Source organism: Epinephelus lanceolatus, chromosome 3, assembly GCF_041903045.1.
Source record: "Epinephelus lanceolatus isolate andai-2023 chromosome 3, ASM4190304v1, whole genome shotgun sequence".
In the NCBI taxonomy this organism is placed as follows: domain Eukaryota; kingdom Metazoa; phylum Chordata; class Actinopteri; order Perciformes; family Serranidae; genus Epinephelus; species Epinephelus lanceolatus.
In genome coordinates, this window is record NC_135736.1 from 38,607,029 (window position 1) to 38,623,193 (window position 16,165).

Sequence of the window (16,165 nt, forward strand, 5' to 3'; positions counted from 1 at the left end):
TAACTGTAGGCCTGTCTGTATCTGTATCATTATAACATTATGTGTGTGCAGACACAAACTCCATTAAAACTTTCTATAGCTGTTAATAAAGCCTCCTGGCAGCTGATCATCACAAACGTCTTTTACCGACCGACACACCCTCTGATTGGATATGAGTTCTTGATTGGACAGTGCAGCGCTTCAGCTGATTTGACGGATCTGATACATCCCAACATCACCGGAGTTTGATACAGAGTGAAGACATATAAGAGATTAAATTCAGGTGTATCACTGCCACACACAGTCCAGAGAAGAGCAGAACAATCTCCAGTGTCTATCAGTTGGAAGATTATAGAAGAAAATCAGCAGTCAACGTCTGATCAACCAAAGAGGTAACTTTTAACTTTTGTCTACGTTTAACATGAGAGGCGCAAACATCTACCAAGAAATGTAAAGTTACCGGGCAGGTAGCATAGGGCCTATCATGGTGTCGTGTGTTTTTCCCCACAGTGTTTGTTAAGTTTGCTTTCAGTAGCCTATTTAAGTTTCTCATATTTAAAACACCAGCCTGAGTAAACCTGCTTCAGTAGGCTATATTGAGTTTGACTCTGGATCACATGCATTCTTGTTTCCCTTGTACAGCAACACAATTGAAGCCACTTGAGTAACTACCGCCCCGAAGCTCTTTGTAGAAATTAAACCGCAGTCTAATTTTAAAAATGAGAAGAGCATCTTCATTAGCAAACACAACATTGCTCCTCTTTGTTCGAAAGGTTCGGCAGTATAATGTCAGAACGTCTATACACTGATTTCTAGAAATAAAGACACACAACATGTAGCTAAGGGATAATGTGAGCCGGTGACTGCTGGAAAAATAGCCTAACTCCCGACAGGGGTTCCATTCCCTTGTCGGGAGTTGCTATGGCGTCCCTAGCAATGGAGCAGCAGAGCAGCGGTGATACCTCCAGAAATAAACACCGCAGAATTTTGTTGATTGACCGAGCTGTATATGATGACCAAATGTTTTATATTTTAATATTTAAAAGTGCAGACAGTGCCTGTGAAAATGTGATAAGTAGCATGAAACGCTACAGTAGGCTACAATACTTGAGTAAATGTGATCAGTTGTATTTCACCACTGCTTTTTAGGCCTACCTTTGATAAATAAGCAAACCTATAGTGCGCACTCATACTGACACATCAATTATGTGATTTGCTGGCTGAGAAGGTCGTTGATGACAATTTTGATATAAGTTCAAACGTAAAAACTCCAAAATTTCCAGTTACAACTTTTCAAAAGTAATGATGTAGCCTATGTCTTTTCTGTTACTTGTATCAAAGTGAAAATGTGAGTGTGTTTCACATACAGATAAATCAGAGGTCATAGACACACTAGGCGTGCTGCCAAAATCAAGCAGCTGAAATAAAGCTAAAATATGGGCTATTTTTTTAGACAGAGAGGAGATTTCAGTAAATTAAACTACAACCTGTTCCCCTGGTGCTTGTAAGAGAGACAGACTGTAAACTCATCATGTTGGAGCTTTGACTGAGGATTATGCACATTAAGCTTCTTCTCAGAATATAATGCTGGTATTTTAACATTTTACAACTGGTAATACAAGTTGAATTCAAACAGGAGCCTGGATAGGTGTGTAAACAGAGAGAGTTCCTGCTCAGAAATTAGGTGTGATTTCAATAAATGCAAAACAGTTGCAAATCATCATTGGGTTAGTGAAACACACAACAATCCCTTCAGGGGGATTAATAAAGTATATATAAAATAAAAAAAATAAAAAAAATTAAAAACAAACAGAGACAGCAAAAAACAAAGCTATTTGTGTGACATCAGTCTAAAGTAACCCCCACATGTCTAAAGGGGAATACATAATATAGTGAATTTCTAAATATTTCTGTTTCTCTTGAGACAGAAATTGCTGCAGTGCTTTGTGATCTCCGAGAAAGATCTCAAACTTAAAGTCCTCTCTCTGTCTGTTTTGTGTCTCTCCGTAGCAGCACAGCCATGGCGAGGGAAGACTTCCTGGTATCATCAGACTACTTTATGGCTGTAGCCGTCCTGTCAGCCCAAAGGAGCAGAGACCCAAGCACACAGGTGTGTGTGTGTAATGTGTATTAGGGCTATAACAATTAGATACTTGGCAATGTAGTTGCTGATTTAGTTTTAACAAAAAGTTTTTGTTCCCACAAGCCCCTTATTCAAATATCAGGAAGTTCAATGGGTTAAAGGAACAGTGATTGTCTTTTACCTTTGTTTTCCTTGCCTCCAAGATACATGAAGTTCATGTTGTTTTTCTAGGCATCAGCTGTACAGGAAAAAATGTTGAGTCTTTCAGACTTACTATTTTTCTCATGTTATGTATCCAAAATGAGAACATACAGATACTTGGTTTGACTCAGATTTGTAAGACTGGTATTTTTTAATCTTACACTTGGTAAGAAAACAGTGTCTGTTGTATTATTTACAGATTTTGATGAGAGTTGTCAATGAGGAGATCCAGACAAGTGGAATTAGAGATGATGATTGTTTTGGCACTGTGGCTTCGTAGGGTTGGCTACCGAACTTTGTAGTTTTAACGGTACTGATCAAATTATGAAGATACTAACGAATATGGATTCATGTCAAAGCCATTGGTGCCAAATGTTGGTACCTGGGAGCACATCTGTGTGAGAACGACGGGTTTAGACAAGAAGGGGAAGTCTAGAAGCGAGCCATGGAGAACCAAGGCCAGCAACAGAGCTCTGCAGAGCCCCTTGGTTTTACTTCAGACAGGAGGCGGAAGCACAAGGAAGCCTGCTGCCCCATTTGGCTGCTCTTTCACCTTCCCAGATCGCTCCTTTGGCTGCTCCTTTGGCTGCTCCTTTGGCTGCTCTTTTGGCTTCTCCATTGGCTGCTCTGTTGGCTGCTCCATTGGCCGCTCCATTGGCCACTCTGTTGGCTTCACAGCTAGCCAAAACTATTGCTACAGCACTGATCTGCAGCGATAGTTTCTGATCTCAGCAGAATCCCTTGGTTCCACATATTTATGTTCAGACATATACTTGAATGCTGCTTACTAAGTGCACTAAATCCCTTTTTGTGTGTATGTGTATTTGACAGTTTCCATTACTTGTTCTCTACCTCTTAAATATATGTATATGTATATATGTTTTCTTTTCTCAAAAAGAGAGACTTGTGTGTGTTGTGTGTGTTCAATAAAGTTTTTGTTATTTTTTTCTAAAATTGACACTTGTGTACCCCTCATTGTTATTATTGTGACATTTCTATCATGCAAATAGAGGGACAAAAAACTATATCGGCTCAGAAACATTGGCAGTACATATCGGTCATCGGCTGAGGCTGATGGCAAAACATCGGCCATAAAAAATCCATATCGGTTGACCTTTACTTTTGAGTGTGTGACATACTACTGAGAGTAGATTAGATTATTTGGTCATTTAAAAGGTTACGGCCAGACTAAACTGCGGAACATGTCTCCCTCTCTGCAGGTGGGGGCCTGTATAGTGAACCAGGAGAATAAGGTAGTTGCCACTGGTTACAATGGTATGCCCAACGGCTGTGATGATGCCCAGCTGCTGTGGGCCTGCTCTGGTACTGCTGACTGGCTTGACACGAAACACCCTTACGGTGAGAACACATGTGCAAACACACTTCCTGTTTTTTCATTGCTTTATTTTTGGATAATCATTTTGGTTAAGAAAATGTGCACTTGCAGCAAAGAACTCCTGGTTTCATCCACAACAGCACAGAACCCTGTAGTGATTATACTGAACTGAGTAGAAGGATTTCTCAGTAGCGCCAAGATCGAAAAGTGGCTGAAGGTATGTCGATTGCTGCTCAGCGGCATATTCCTCTGGCTCATCAGTGGTACGTCCATGCCTAAAGGCTTATGCCGCTGGAAGTAAAGGCTTATGCCGCTGGCTTATGCCGCTGGAAGTAAAGGCTTATGCCGCTGGCTTATGCCGCTGGAAGTAAAGGCTTATGCCGCTGGCTTATGTCGCTGGAAGTAAAGGCTTATGCCACTGGAAGTAAAGGCTTATGCCGCTGGAAGTAAAGGCTTATGCCAGTCTGGGGATCGGTAAATGCCAGTCTAGGGATCTTTATGCCAGTCTGGGGATCGGTATATGCCGCTGAGCAGCAATCGACATACCTTCAGCCACTTTTCGATCTCGGTGTCACTCGGATTTCTGGAATCAACATAATACAATTTTAAAGGCATCTCTGTGCAACAACGACTGTGATTGACTAGTTGTCCATACTGTGCTGCTGAGTTCTCTTCATGTCTCAAGTGATAATCTTGGGCCTGTAGAGGGGATAAATAATGAAGGAATCTCACTCTTTCTCCATTGACCACATGCTCTGTTCACATTCTACTTTGACATTCTCTGTTTCTCTCTCTTCCCTTCCCCTTTAGTGCTCATGTAAGGGTGGGATATTAGGGCAAATAAGTAGTCTACATCTTTCTCCACTCATAATGAGCCCCTTCTTCTTATTTTGAGTTGTTTTTACTTTAAATGAACTGACAATTCCACAGAAAATGTCTAATGGTGATGCTAGAGGAAAGGTTACATCAGGATTCATCTGTCATCCACGAAAATGTTCTTATTTTCTTCTTATTTTCTGTGTTCAGGACATTTATGGGTGTGTAAAACCAAAAGCAAGAATAGGAGGGATGGATGGATGGACAGACTAAATTGAACAAGTAGTGCATATACCAAGACCAAGAAAAGCACTGAAAAATTCAACTAACACATCTTTTCCACTGTTAATCTGGATCATTTTCTGTCGATAGTGAGTTTAATGCGTCCTTTAATCCCAACAGTATCCTGGGAAAAATCTTTTTGTCCCAAACATGTATTCTGTTGTCCCCAGGATAATGGGACACTATAAGTCTCCAGCCCTGCTTTTTAGCCTGCACAAAATTGATGTAACACAATAGAAAAACATCGTCCACTACCATTTCTCAATGACATCTTACTTGCTGATAAACCAGTGGCAGTAAACAAAGCGAACATCGGTCAATACCGATGTGGGACTAATAAATGGGTGCATTCCTAAATATCATGAATGTCAGCTGATATTGTGTCTGTGCTACGTTTTGGAGAAAAGGAAGGGTTTTTCTGTCGCCCGTGTCACAGAAAACATACACCATCCAGAGGCCTGGTTCTTGTATATTATGCCTGCCTGTCTGTTTATAGAGTGTTTGTAGTACATCTTACTATATAATGACAAAAACTCCGTCTGTGTTTCTATCTGTGTGTCTGTCCCACATTTTTCTCCTCACTGACTCGGTCAATCCATGTGAATTTTGGCACAGTGGTAGAGGGTCATGGGAGGATGCGAATGAAGCAATATTACATCAATTGGCCAAGGGGGAGCGCTATAGCAACCGATTGAAATTGCAAACTTTGAATGGGCATATCTCATGCCCCGTATGTTGTAGAGACATGAAACTTTGCACAGAGATGCCTCTCCTCATGAGGAACAAATTTGCCTCAAGAACCCATAACTTCCAGTTATATAGATTTTCTGCCATTTTGAATTTTTTGAACACTTAAAATCGATCTCTTCCTAGGAAGTTTGACCGATTTGCATGAAACTCAGTGAACATAATCTAGGGACCAATATCTAAAGTTCCCTCTTGGCAAAAGTTGGAAAACTTACTAAAACTGAGCTTCTATAAGGCAATGAATATTGTGGAGGGCGTGGCTCATCACATAAAGGTGTATAACATCTCAAGGGTTTCTCAATTTGAATTTGCTCAGCGAGTCAGTCTGGCAATCAGTAATGATGCTCATTACCCATGCCCTTGGAGCCGAGCTGCACCAATCACATCGGTGTATCTGATATAGGCGGGCCAGAGGCGAGCTAAACAGATGATGACAGCGCTGCGACGACGAAGTCCGGAATCAGTCAGTAAACATTGCAAGATGGCTACGGATGAACACCAGTTGTAATGGCTTTGGCCGCTACAATGAACGAGTTAGACTTGGCTTTTTCTCTTAAAGAAGAACAGAAGACAGCACTCGAATCTTTCCTTTGCAAGAAGGACGTTTTTGCTGTTTTGCCGACCGGATACGGCAAGAGTCTAATCTACCAGTTAGCTCCACTGGCAGCACTCTGGATACGTCACCCCGTGTATTGTTCTGATTGGTCGTAGTATTATCCAATTGTGTGCAGTGATATTTTCAAATGCATGCTTGGTGCTGCCCCTCGAGTTGGGCCATTTGCATTACTCATAACCAGACCCTAAATCTTTCTAGATTTGGGTCTGGATTTCCAGGCTACAACTTTGTAGGCATATGACCACACATAATCTGAGGGGACCCCTCCATTATTGACCTGATCAAACAAAATGGGGGCGCTAGAGAGCTAATTTCTTATCTAGGCCTAACCGCCATATTGATTTTTACTAAACTTGGTAGATATGTAGAACAGGACACCTCAAGGTGACTGGAGAAATTTAACTCTAATTGACAACTGGGTGGTGCTGTAACAACAGAAAAATGCTTAAAAATGGCTAAAATGCGACCGATCGCTGTGGCTCCCCCTGTGGCCGAATGTTGTTGGGGTTTTTTCTCATTTTTGGTATGACTAAGTCATGGTATGGTATGCTGCACATAATCACGGAAACTGTCAGTGTGTCATTCTGTCAGTCAGTCATTCTGTCTGTCCCACGTTTTTCTACTCACTGACGTGGTCAATCTACTGTACTTTCAATAAAGCAGTCGTACTATCAAATTCACAAAAACTCACTCTGAATACATTGCTCTCCTTAATAGGTTCACTTGACTATTTAATCTGCAATTTCCTATGACCTGTATCCCAAACACGCAAAAACTGTACATGGGCAACTGTGCCCTCAATGGGTATGGACTAGTCCTAATTAAACTTAAAAGAAGAAAACTCGCAACGTTTTGTACTGACTGGAGACCATCTCAACGCTCTGTCTCACAGTGTGCCACGCAGAGCTGAATGCCATCATAAACAGCGCTGACGTGAGAGGCTGCACCATTTATGTGACTTTGTTCCCCTGCAATGAGTGTGCCAAGCTCATCATCCAGGCTGGTGAGTGTTGACAGCAGACACACACACACACACACACACACACACACACACACACACACTCTTATGCTCTAGTCAGTTGTAACTAAAGACTGATACTCATCCTAGAAGGCCTATTATGATATTTTATTTTATTTTATTTTGTTATTTTTTATATGTTAAAGGGATAGTGCACCCAAAAATGAAAATTCAGCCATTATCTACTTACCTTCATGCCGAGGGAGGCTCTGGTGAAGTCCTCACATCCCTTGCGGAGATCGGCGGGGGGAGCGGCTAGCACACCTAATGGCTGGTGGCGCCCCAGACTAACGTCCAAGAACACAAAATTGAATCCACAAAGTATCTCCAACATGCTCATCCGTAGTGATCCAAGTGTCCTGAAGCCCCAACATAAAAAGATGTTTCGAAAAATGTCATTTGAACTCTGTTTTTAGCCTCATTGTAGCCTGTAGCTCTGACTGCTTCTCTGTGCTCCGCGCTCACGTGCACTTGCGCGAGACCAGCGAAAGATCGAGCTTTGCTCACATTATGTGACACGTGCACCGCAGGGAGAGGGAGAGATAACAGTAACCGCATATCCGAGACCAACGCCATTGTCTGCCTGAACTACGGTAGAAATGAATGACTTACTCCTCTGAAAGCCTGCCATCTGGTCCTGCGGGCCTCTGCCCTTTCTTCCAGTTGATCTTGGGGAAGTAAAAAAATGTCTCCAGAAAACCACAGGTCAGTAGTGCTGGAAACTGATCGGTGATGCACGGTCTCTGAAGAGCAGCAGTCTCGTCAGTACTGATGTCCAGATTCTCAAGTGCAGGCATCGCCAATTCCCAGTCTGAGCAGCAAAGACTTTCCTCATCCGTTGGCACTGATTTGCATTTGAAACAACTACACCACCAGGTTTCCAGTGCTCGACTCCGGTATTCTGCGGCTGGCTGAGGCTTATGAGCTGCGGCGGCTGCTTTGTCCAGTAGCCTGAGTTCTGTCTGTATACTCAGGCTCAAACAAATACGGCTCAACAAAGAAATGCTGTTCCTCCTCACTTTCAAAGTCTTCAGACATGTTGGCTGTCCTTTGCTAAAAGACCGTAGTGCAAATTATCTTTTAGCTCCGTGGTTACGTTGTCTCCCCCTGCAGTGCACATGTCACGTGATGTAAACACGGGTAGGGCAAAGCTCATGCTTTCGCTGGTCTCGCGCACGCGTGAGCGCAGAGCACAGAGAAGCAGTCAGAGCTACAGGCTACAGTGAGGCTAAAAACAGAGTTCATATGACGTTTTTCGAAACGACTTTTTATGTCGGGGCTTCAGGACACTTGGATCACTACGGATGAGCATGTTGGAGATATTATGTGGTTTCAATTTTGTGTTCTTAGACGTTAGTCTGGGGCGCCGTCAGCCATTAGGTGTGCTAGCCGCTCCCCCCGAGCAATTGGCAGGATGGACCGCCTGTCGGATGTTGCCGTATTAAAAAGACAAAAACGGCAACGAAATCAAATCCATCTTTTACCCTTTTCCTTCTCTTCATGCCTTCTGCTGTCATGCACTTCCCTAGGTGAGAAGCATGTCTCTGCTAAGAAGACTATGAATGGTCTTTATTTCTACGTTTGCCTTTTGTGCCTCTGTTTAATCCTTCTCTCCCTCTGTCACACCAGGTATAAAGAATGTGGTCTATCTTTCTGACTGTCGCCAACAAGAGACGGTTGCTTCCAGAAGACTGCTCAATGCGGCACGCGTACCATACACGTGAGTAACAGGTTTGATCTGGCACACAAAAACAAGTGGGAGTGTTTTTGCTGTCTGTTTTTATTATTAGCCTACACAAGACCAAGGGATACATACACTCACACATAGACACAAAGGAACATAATAACAATACCACCAGCTGAAACCAACAACAAGTTATAGGAGATACAAAAGAACAATAAACAAAAGAATAAATAAAACAAGTGCAAGTGTTGCTTCTTCGCCATAAAGGAAAATTGTGATGGTGCTGTAATTAACCTCTTTTTGTTGCACAAAGTTTTTTCCCAACTTTACTCCTCCGCCCAACTCAGTAACACTTAGAGAATTGTCAAACACCTGTGCTGTGTTGAGAGAAGAGGCAACAGATAGGATTAGTTGGTTTTTTTTAGCTTGTTGCCACCTAGCGTCTAGTCTCGCTCACCAGACCTTTCTCAAGAAAAGAAAGGTCTGGCTGGGCCGACTCTCACTTTGAGATTGGAGAAAAAAACGCCCCGGCTGCTTGTACTTCTTTCAACCAATCACAATCGTTCTGGGCGGTGCCACAGCAACGGTGCGCTTGCAAAAATATTGCCGGGGGGAAACAGGTTTTGGTGTAACACGCCCACAAAAATATCACCTAGAGGACGCGAACCATGGCAGAAAAATGGCTACATCCCCGCAAGATCAAACACCCCACAAGTTAGTAAAGGACATGTTGAAAACGGTTGAAAACTGCTACACAACCGGAGGTGGTAGGGCGGGACTTCAGCGGGTGGCTCGTTCCACCCAATGAGAGGCTGATCTCTGCAGCAAACTTCCGCCCACTCAGAATACCTAGCGTCAGTAGTGTTGCGTCGCACTGTTGCAACAACCAAATTAACCGTGGGGATCAGAGATCATCAATAATATGACTCTGTTAGACTCTCTAAATTAAATAAAATGTAGGCTGTAAAGCCACCAGTATACCTCTATGTATATGTAGAATGAGAAGGTGTGTGGACGCTCTACTAAATAAATGAGTAAAGAGACCGAGCAACAATTATCAGATTTATCTGAAGAAAAAACAAATAGTAATGCAAATAATTATACCAGAATGCACAGTACCAGTACAAACAACTCACAGTAAATTATGCCCATATGTACAGTATCAGTGCAGTAAATAATACCAATATGCACAGTATCAGTACAAACAACAGTAGACACAGTGGAATTATACCAATACGCACATGTAAACAGTCCCGATTCTAGAATAAACGGTACTGTATGGAAACGATACGGCCGGTTGGAGCTCAGATTGAATGGGAAACAGAGTTCAGTGTTCACTTAGCTGGGCGTAACTTAGCTGGGCGATGTCCGTCAATAGCTGCCTCCGTGAGAAGAGAACAGAAGGAAGGGAGGAGGGTATCACTGTCCGAGGGCTGCTGTAGAATGGCAGCGAGGATGTCAGCCGACCAACACTCGCTACCCGCTCCCTGGTTGCGGCGATTTGCGATGCTGGCCAGCTAGGAATGAACTAGCAGCCAGTACAGTACAGTCCTCTCTCGTCTAGCTAACATTTAGCCGTGTTACTTACTGATCCATTAGAAAGAAAGCTAGCTGGACATCGGTTCTGAAGCCTCTTTGGTCACGGAGCTCCCTCCATCTCTTGAATTCCTGACTGAGGTTTACTCTTGTTTTTCCTCTTCTTTTATCACTCTCCTTTTTGCTCTTCTTTGCCTCCTCAGACAGAGGAGCTCGGTTTCTTTCGCTAGGCCGTTTTTCACTTGTCTCCAAACTTTGTCCGTCTGCCATTGTGCTCGTGACTCAACTACCTCATGCCCAACTCCTCCGAAGGACTCGCTCCAGTCCCTGATTGGCTGACGGACCAATTTCGCAATACATGACGCATTTCCTGCCGTAAAGCAGATTTTTTCCGCGGAATTTCGGCACTGGTGGCAGAAACTTATTGCAAAGATTGCAAAGCCATTGAGTAACCTATGTAAACTACTGTGGCCACTACCCTGTGCAACCCACATTATTTTCATAATGATATATTTAGGAAAAGATGCTATGTTGCCTCTTTAAAGGTCAGATCTGGTCAGGTCTGTAAAGCTGAGAAATAGTTTGTAATGCCTCTGCTGCAATCGTCTGTCTCTGACAATGTCAGTCATGTCAGGCAGTTTGAAAACCAGACGTACAGGAAAACATTGAGGAGTGGTGGAAGCAGACAATAGGTGCAGAGAAGAAGTGAATTGTAAGGACCTTTACACCGAGCCAGAATGCTGACAGCCGCAGAACAAGTTGCTCTGCTTTTTATACATATTAAAATCAGTTTACTGACAGGGCAGTACCAGTACTCTAGAATGAAAGGTTGATATTGTTATTAGGGCTGCCGCTTTAAAGTCGTAGATTTGAATCGTTGGTTGAAGACTGCTCAGTCGACTGAGATAGCTTCAAGTTTTTGACTTTCACGCAACTCTTTGGTACAGACCGCTGTGGAACCTGATGCAGTGACACAGAAGAAATAGTGATAGATAATAATACATATTACCAGCTTCATGTGAAACAGACTACATTAAAAACAGGCCGTTATTTATTATTCCCTCTGTATTTTTATATATTTACTTTTTATTGGCTCCAGTTAGCCTTCATAATGTTAATGCATCGCGCCATCATTTCAAACTCAACACTTCCTGTACCTGTTTCAAATTTAAAGCCCCTTCTTACTTCAGTTGAGAGAATCCCTTCATTTTCTAAATAGGCTTTTATTGTGAAACATTTGCAGAAACTTGTCGAGGAGGATTCGGTGACTTGCATGTTTGCGTACAGTACTTCAAATGTAGCTCCTGCCATCTGCTGGCACGTTTTACATTACTGCAACAACATATTGGCTGGCACATGAACAGACACAGTGACTGAAATAATAGTAAAAGTAGTAAACGTAAGCAAGAATAACCTGATGACATCACAAAAAATGTGACTGGGAATGATTGACAGTCACATATTTTAGCCCTTGTAGCATTTTCTCTAGGGAGGTTGGCCTGGAAAAAAATGGCAAAACCTGGTCTAAAGTTAAAATGGCGGAGTATTTCCCTGCTATTTAATGGGTGCTTTCTTCAGATAGTGAGAGGCGGGTTCACAGGGGTGTGTGGGTGTGTTGCGGGTGGGTGAAATAATACACTGTTAATGAGGAAAACATTAATTACATCCTGTAGAATGTGAGCAGACCTGCAGAGCCGCTGTGTGGCTCCACATCTAGAGAGACATTGTGCATATTTACACGAGGACCGATGTAACTTCTTTGATTATTTCAGCAGCTGAAAGTTTAGTTCTGTTTCCTCTGTCAAGTTTATAACTACTGCTTAAATGTCCCACATATCCCATGATATTTACTGCAGTGACATTATTGCTCTTACTGCATTATTAAGCAGAAAACTGCTTCTCCAATTTGATAAATGCACGTCAATGTCAGCACACCAGGTGCAGGCACACCTGGCTTTTAGAGGTAATGGGAGTTGAAACTCTGTTTGGTTGAATTCATTTTATGCCCAAAACACACCTTTTATAAATGAAGAGACTAAATAAAAGCCCTTTACCTCATGAGCCTTACTGTATGCCCAGATTACGTCCCATTTAACTAGACAAAAATAGCGTTGGACACGCCCTAAATGTACTTGTGCCTGGCACCACTTGTTCCCACGGGGTCCAGATTCCTCCGTAGTCATTAGTTAAAGATCCACACTCTTCAGTACATTCAGCATCATACTTCCGTACAGCATACTTGCATGTCTTTGAGCTAGTTTGCTGTCTCTGTTAAGTAGCTGTCCATTAGTCACTTGATCTACAGCTGGAGACAGCACTTCAAAATAAAAGCTCTGTGTCGCGAAGTTGCTGCACTTAAAAATTATGTGTTTTTTTGTTTGTTTTTTTACAAACGACACATTTGCAAGTCACTTGTGGTCCATTCAGATTGAACTTGCAACCCACTTTTGGACCACAACCCACCAGTTTGCTGCTTTAGACCACATGCTACAGATAGCTTGAATAGGGCCCAGAGTGTGTGTGTGTCCAGGAGGTCCCAAGGTCTAGTTGTGAACTGAGTGTTTTTGTCAGAAGGTCAGAAGCTACGTGTGTGTGTGTTTGGGTTTTTCCTGGGTTGGCTTGGGAGTGGATTTGTGTCCAGGATATGGTGGTGTATGTGTGTTTTGGGAGCTGTTGAAAAAAGTGCCCACTTTGCCCACTAATAATCTGCTCAGAGACATCTGGTCACAGAGAGAGAAGCTTTTACATGACAAATTGTAAAATATAAAAAAAAAAATAAAATAAATAATTAGTCTTAATGGGTTTTATTGAACTCACTTTAGCAGGCTGTAAAAGCTGTTTTTTGTGTTTCTTCCTTTTCCTTCTTGGTCTTACTCCCTTTTTCTGTGCACACTTCCATCTACAATTTACCCGGACCTTGTGAAAATGTATCGGGGGTGGCTGACAGATGAAAGCGAGACCTGATAAGAAAACCAAGAAGTGACTTTCATCCTCATCAATGTTTGTATTTGGTGTTTTCCATGTGTGTCCTCATACCTGCGCGTCCCTGACTAAAATGCATGTGTTGCTTTTTTCCTCTCTGTGTTTTTGGCAGGATGTTCGAGCCCATAAGGAATGAGATTGTGATTCCATTAACCACCCCTGAAAACTGACCAGCGTGACCAAGTGAAATGCAAAAGGCTCACCTTGGGGAGCTGCTGAATGAGGCGGGAAGTAGAAGGAGACTGACACGATTGAAAGGCACTTTGATGCCTCTTTTCTGTATGTCTTCTTGCCCCCTGCCTTGTCCAAAGGAAACCTCAAGGATACCTCAAGATAGTTTAATTTGAAGCTTTCGCTCTTTGTGGATGGTTGTGGCAGAAGGTCTTTCAATGCTGCTTTCACACTTTTATTTCCTTTTAAAACTCCCTTTGGAGTGGGACAAGTGTATACAAGGGCTCTGAACACACTTTCTTGAGTGTTTGATTTTAAAATCTTTTGTGTTGTGAATCAGATCTTCCAACTCATGGCTGTCTGCACAGGGGAGAACCAGAATCTGTTTAATTCCTCCTTCAAACAAGGTTCCAGATTAATAAAGAGGCACCTTAACATTTACTGCATTTGACCTTTCACATTCACAGTGAAAGCTGCTCTCAGTAAATCAGTCTTTATGCAATTTGGTTCATCAAACCTGTCTGCAGAAAGTAGCCACTATGTAGCCTGGGGTTTTTACTTTTGATTGCATTTCTTCTTTTGATGTTCTAATAGGTATCAACCGTACTGGCAAGTAAATATAGAAAATATATTTTAACAAAGATGTAACAATGACTTAGCCTGAATATCCAGACTCAAATCTAGAAAGATTCTGAGTCTGGCCCTCACCGATACACCCTTCCTACCCAAGGGGCGGCACTAACTGAGGCATATTAAATGCCGCCGCACACAATTGGATAGCACGATGGCCAATCAGAGCAAAAAACAAGGTGACATATTTATTGCGCCAAGCCCCATTTGTTTGCCGACCAGTGGGGCTAACTGATATATTATGTTTTTGCCGTATCCCGTCGGCAAAACGACAAAAACGTGTAGTTGGCTTAGCGTTTCTTCCAAAGCTAAATTGAATGGACGCAGTCCTTCAGCAGCGGCCATCTTGGCTGTTTAGCTCTGCTTTCCAAAGCACGGCCGAAATATATCTTGCAAGCTCTAGATAAAGCCCAACTGGATACTACTCCAGGTGGAGGTGTCTCGTCCTCCGTCACATCCAGACCTTGAAAATAAGGCTGCAACCTGTCCCATTCCTTGTAGCAGAGGCATTCCTCTTCTGTGGGCACTGGGGCACAGCATTCACAGGTACACCACCAATCTCCAGAGCTACGCAGCCTTGCAGCAGCCATTCCTCCTCTCTTGTCCTCTACCTGTTGCGCCTCTCTCTGTCTCGTCCTCCGTTCTTCAATTTCACGAAGCTCTCCCTCAGTGTATTCTGGCTCAAATAAATTTTCTATATGTTTTCTGACATTTATCCTAACGATATGAGGTGGTCTTTGTGGGAAAAAAAGTTTGTTTAGTGGACTAACTTTGCACTTAAAGGTTGCCCGTTCACTTACGTTTTAACAGGTCTGACGCTACTATGCGCCCCGGCTGTATCTAGGCTAACATGCTAACTATTATTTTTATGTCACTAGTCACTTGAAACAAATTTAGGATGATAGGAGACAGGTTGAAATAAACCGAAATTTCCCTTTAATGGCCAATTTACTTTTTTTTTCTCCAAAACATGTTGCAGTCTTTAGTGGGACAAAGTTTCTGTGTGTCTATTTTCAACTGTAGTAAGACAAGACTGCATATTCTCTTGTAACACTGTGTTTACTCTGGTTTCTTTCATGGTACCAAACAGCCCATTCGTCTGAAGGCAATCTTGGCATTGTACGTTACATTTGCACATTATTATATAGCTGTTATGTTTAAACTTTAAAAACGGTAATGAGTCGTTACAAAACACCCACATTTGGTGCCTAAAAATCTGCTGGAAACACAGCAATGACTCGCTTAATTAAGTGCAAGTAAATTAAGTGTTTTTGTGCCCAAACCTAACGACACACAAACCTCAGCGTTGTTGAAATGTAAAGTTTCAACATATTCAATACATAATGTGCAAATTTAATGTATCTGTGGTTTGCAGAAATGCACGATGCCAACATTTATTCTAGTGTTTGGGATGCATATAAAGGCTTTTAAAAATACGTATCTGTGGCTCATGATACTACATTGTTTTCAAGACTACCTGTCATTAAGATGAGAACAGCTGATTCTTTTTGTCATATTGTCTAATATGCTGTACAAGTGTATGAAAGCTATAGTCATTCCTTCATAATGTGTCTGTGTAATGAATCAATGTACACGACCAGAAAGCACTTGTCAGTTCTGTGACTTCATACCATCATGTCCGCTGTGAGTGCAGCTGAAGTCAATAAAACTTTTGGGCCACATCAGCTTGTGTTCAGTGTGTTCATTATTCTTGAAAAGGCATTTTAGAATCTAATCAGTCTGAGAGTCACTGCTGTTCAAATGAAAAAGTATATAGTGTTAAAGGACAGTAGGTCTTTCACTGCTTTGTTAAGTAGCCTTTAGAAACTGCCAGACAGATTATAATCAAAGTTAAGCCATGAGGCCAAGTGAGCAGTTTTTGATGTGGATAGTTCCATCATTGCTGGAGCCAAATATTTGACTTAATAATTCACAGAATATTTTGTTTTTCTTTATTAAATTAAGTAAAGCAAAGGAAATAATGAATATGAATAATATATGAATATGTATTGTGCCATGGATTATGTGTTTTGTTTCATTTGAATTTCCAATTATTATTTGATTGATTATTGTTGTTTATTGGA

At 42.1% G+C, this 16,165-nt stretch overlaps 1 protein-coding gene across 2 annotated transcripts; it reads left to right on the forward strand.

Annotated features, from left to right (window-relative positions):
• The first annotated feature begins 241 nt into the window (after window positions 1-241).
• Window positions 242-15,766, forward strand: LOC117256051 (deoxycytidylate deaminase-like). Of its 2 annotated transcripts, none has more exons than XM_033625348.2 (6): window positions 242-371; window positions 1,990-2,089; window positions 3,484-3,622; window positions 6,953-7,063; window positions 8,708-8,798; window positions 13,393-15,766. In XM_033625348.2, exons 2-6 carry the CDS (start codon window positions 2,000-2,002, stop codon window positions 13,448-13,450), a joined length of 489 nt encoding a protein of 162 aa, XP_033481239.2. In that variant the 5' UTR covers window positions 242-371; window positions 1,990-1,999; the 3' UTR covers window positions 13,451-15,766. The 2 variants fall into 2 exon arrangements, with proteins under 2 accessions (XP_033481239.2, XP_078022460.1); XM_078166334.1 differs by having other exon boundaries at window positions 269-371; window positions 1,993-2,089.
• The last annotated feature ends 399 nt before the right edge of the window (window positions 15,767-16,165 follow it).

Coding starts and splice junctions, on each gene's coding strand:
- LOC117256051 (XM_033625348.2), top strand. CDS start 2,000: ATGGCGAGGGAAGACTTCCTGGTATCATCAGACTACTTTATGGCTGTA. Junction 2,090..3,483: donor GCAGAGACCCAAGCACACAG/GTGTGTGTGTGT, acceptor CCCTCTCTGCAG/GTGGGGGCCTGTATAGTGAA. Junction 3,623..6,952: donor TGACACGAAACACCCTTACG/GTGAGAACACAT, acceptor TCTGTCTCACAG/TGTGCCACGCAGAGCTGAAT.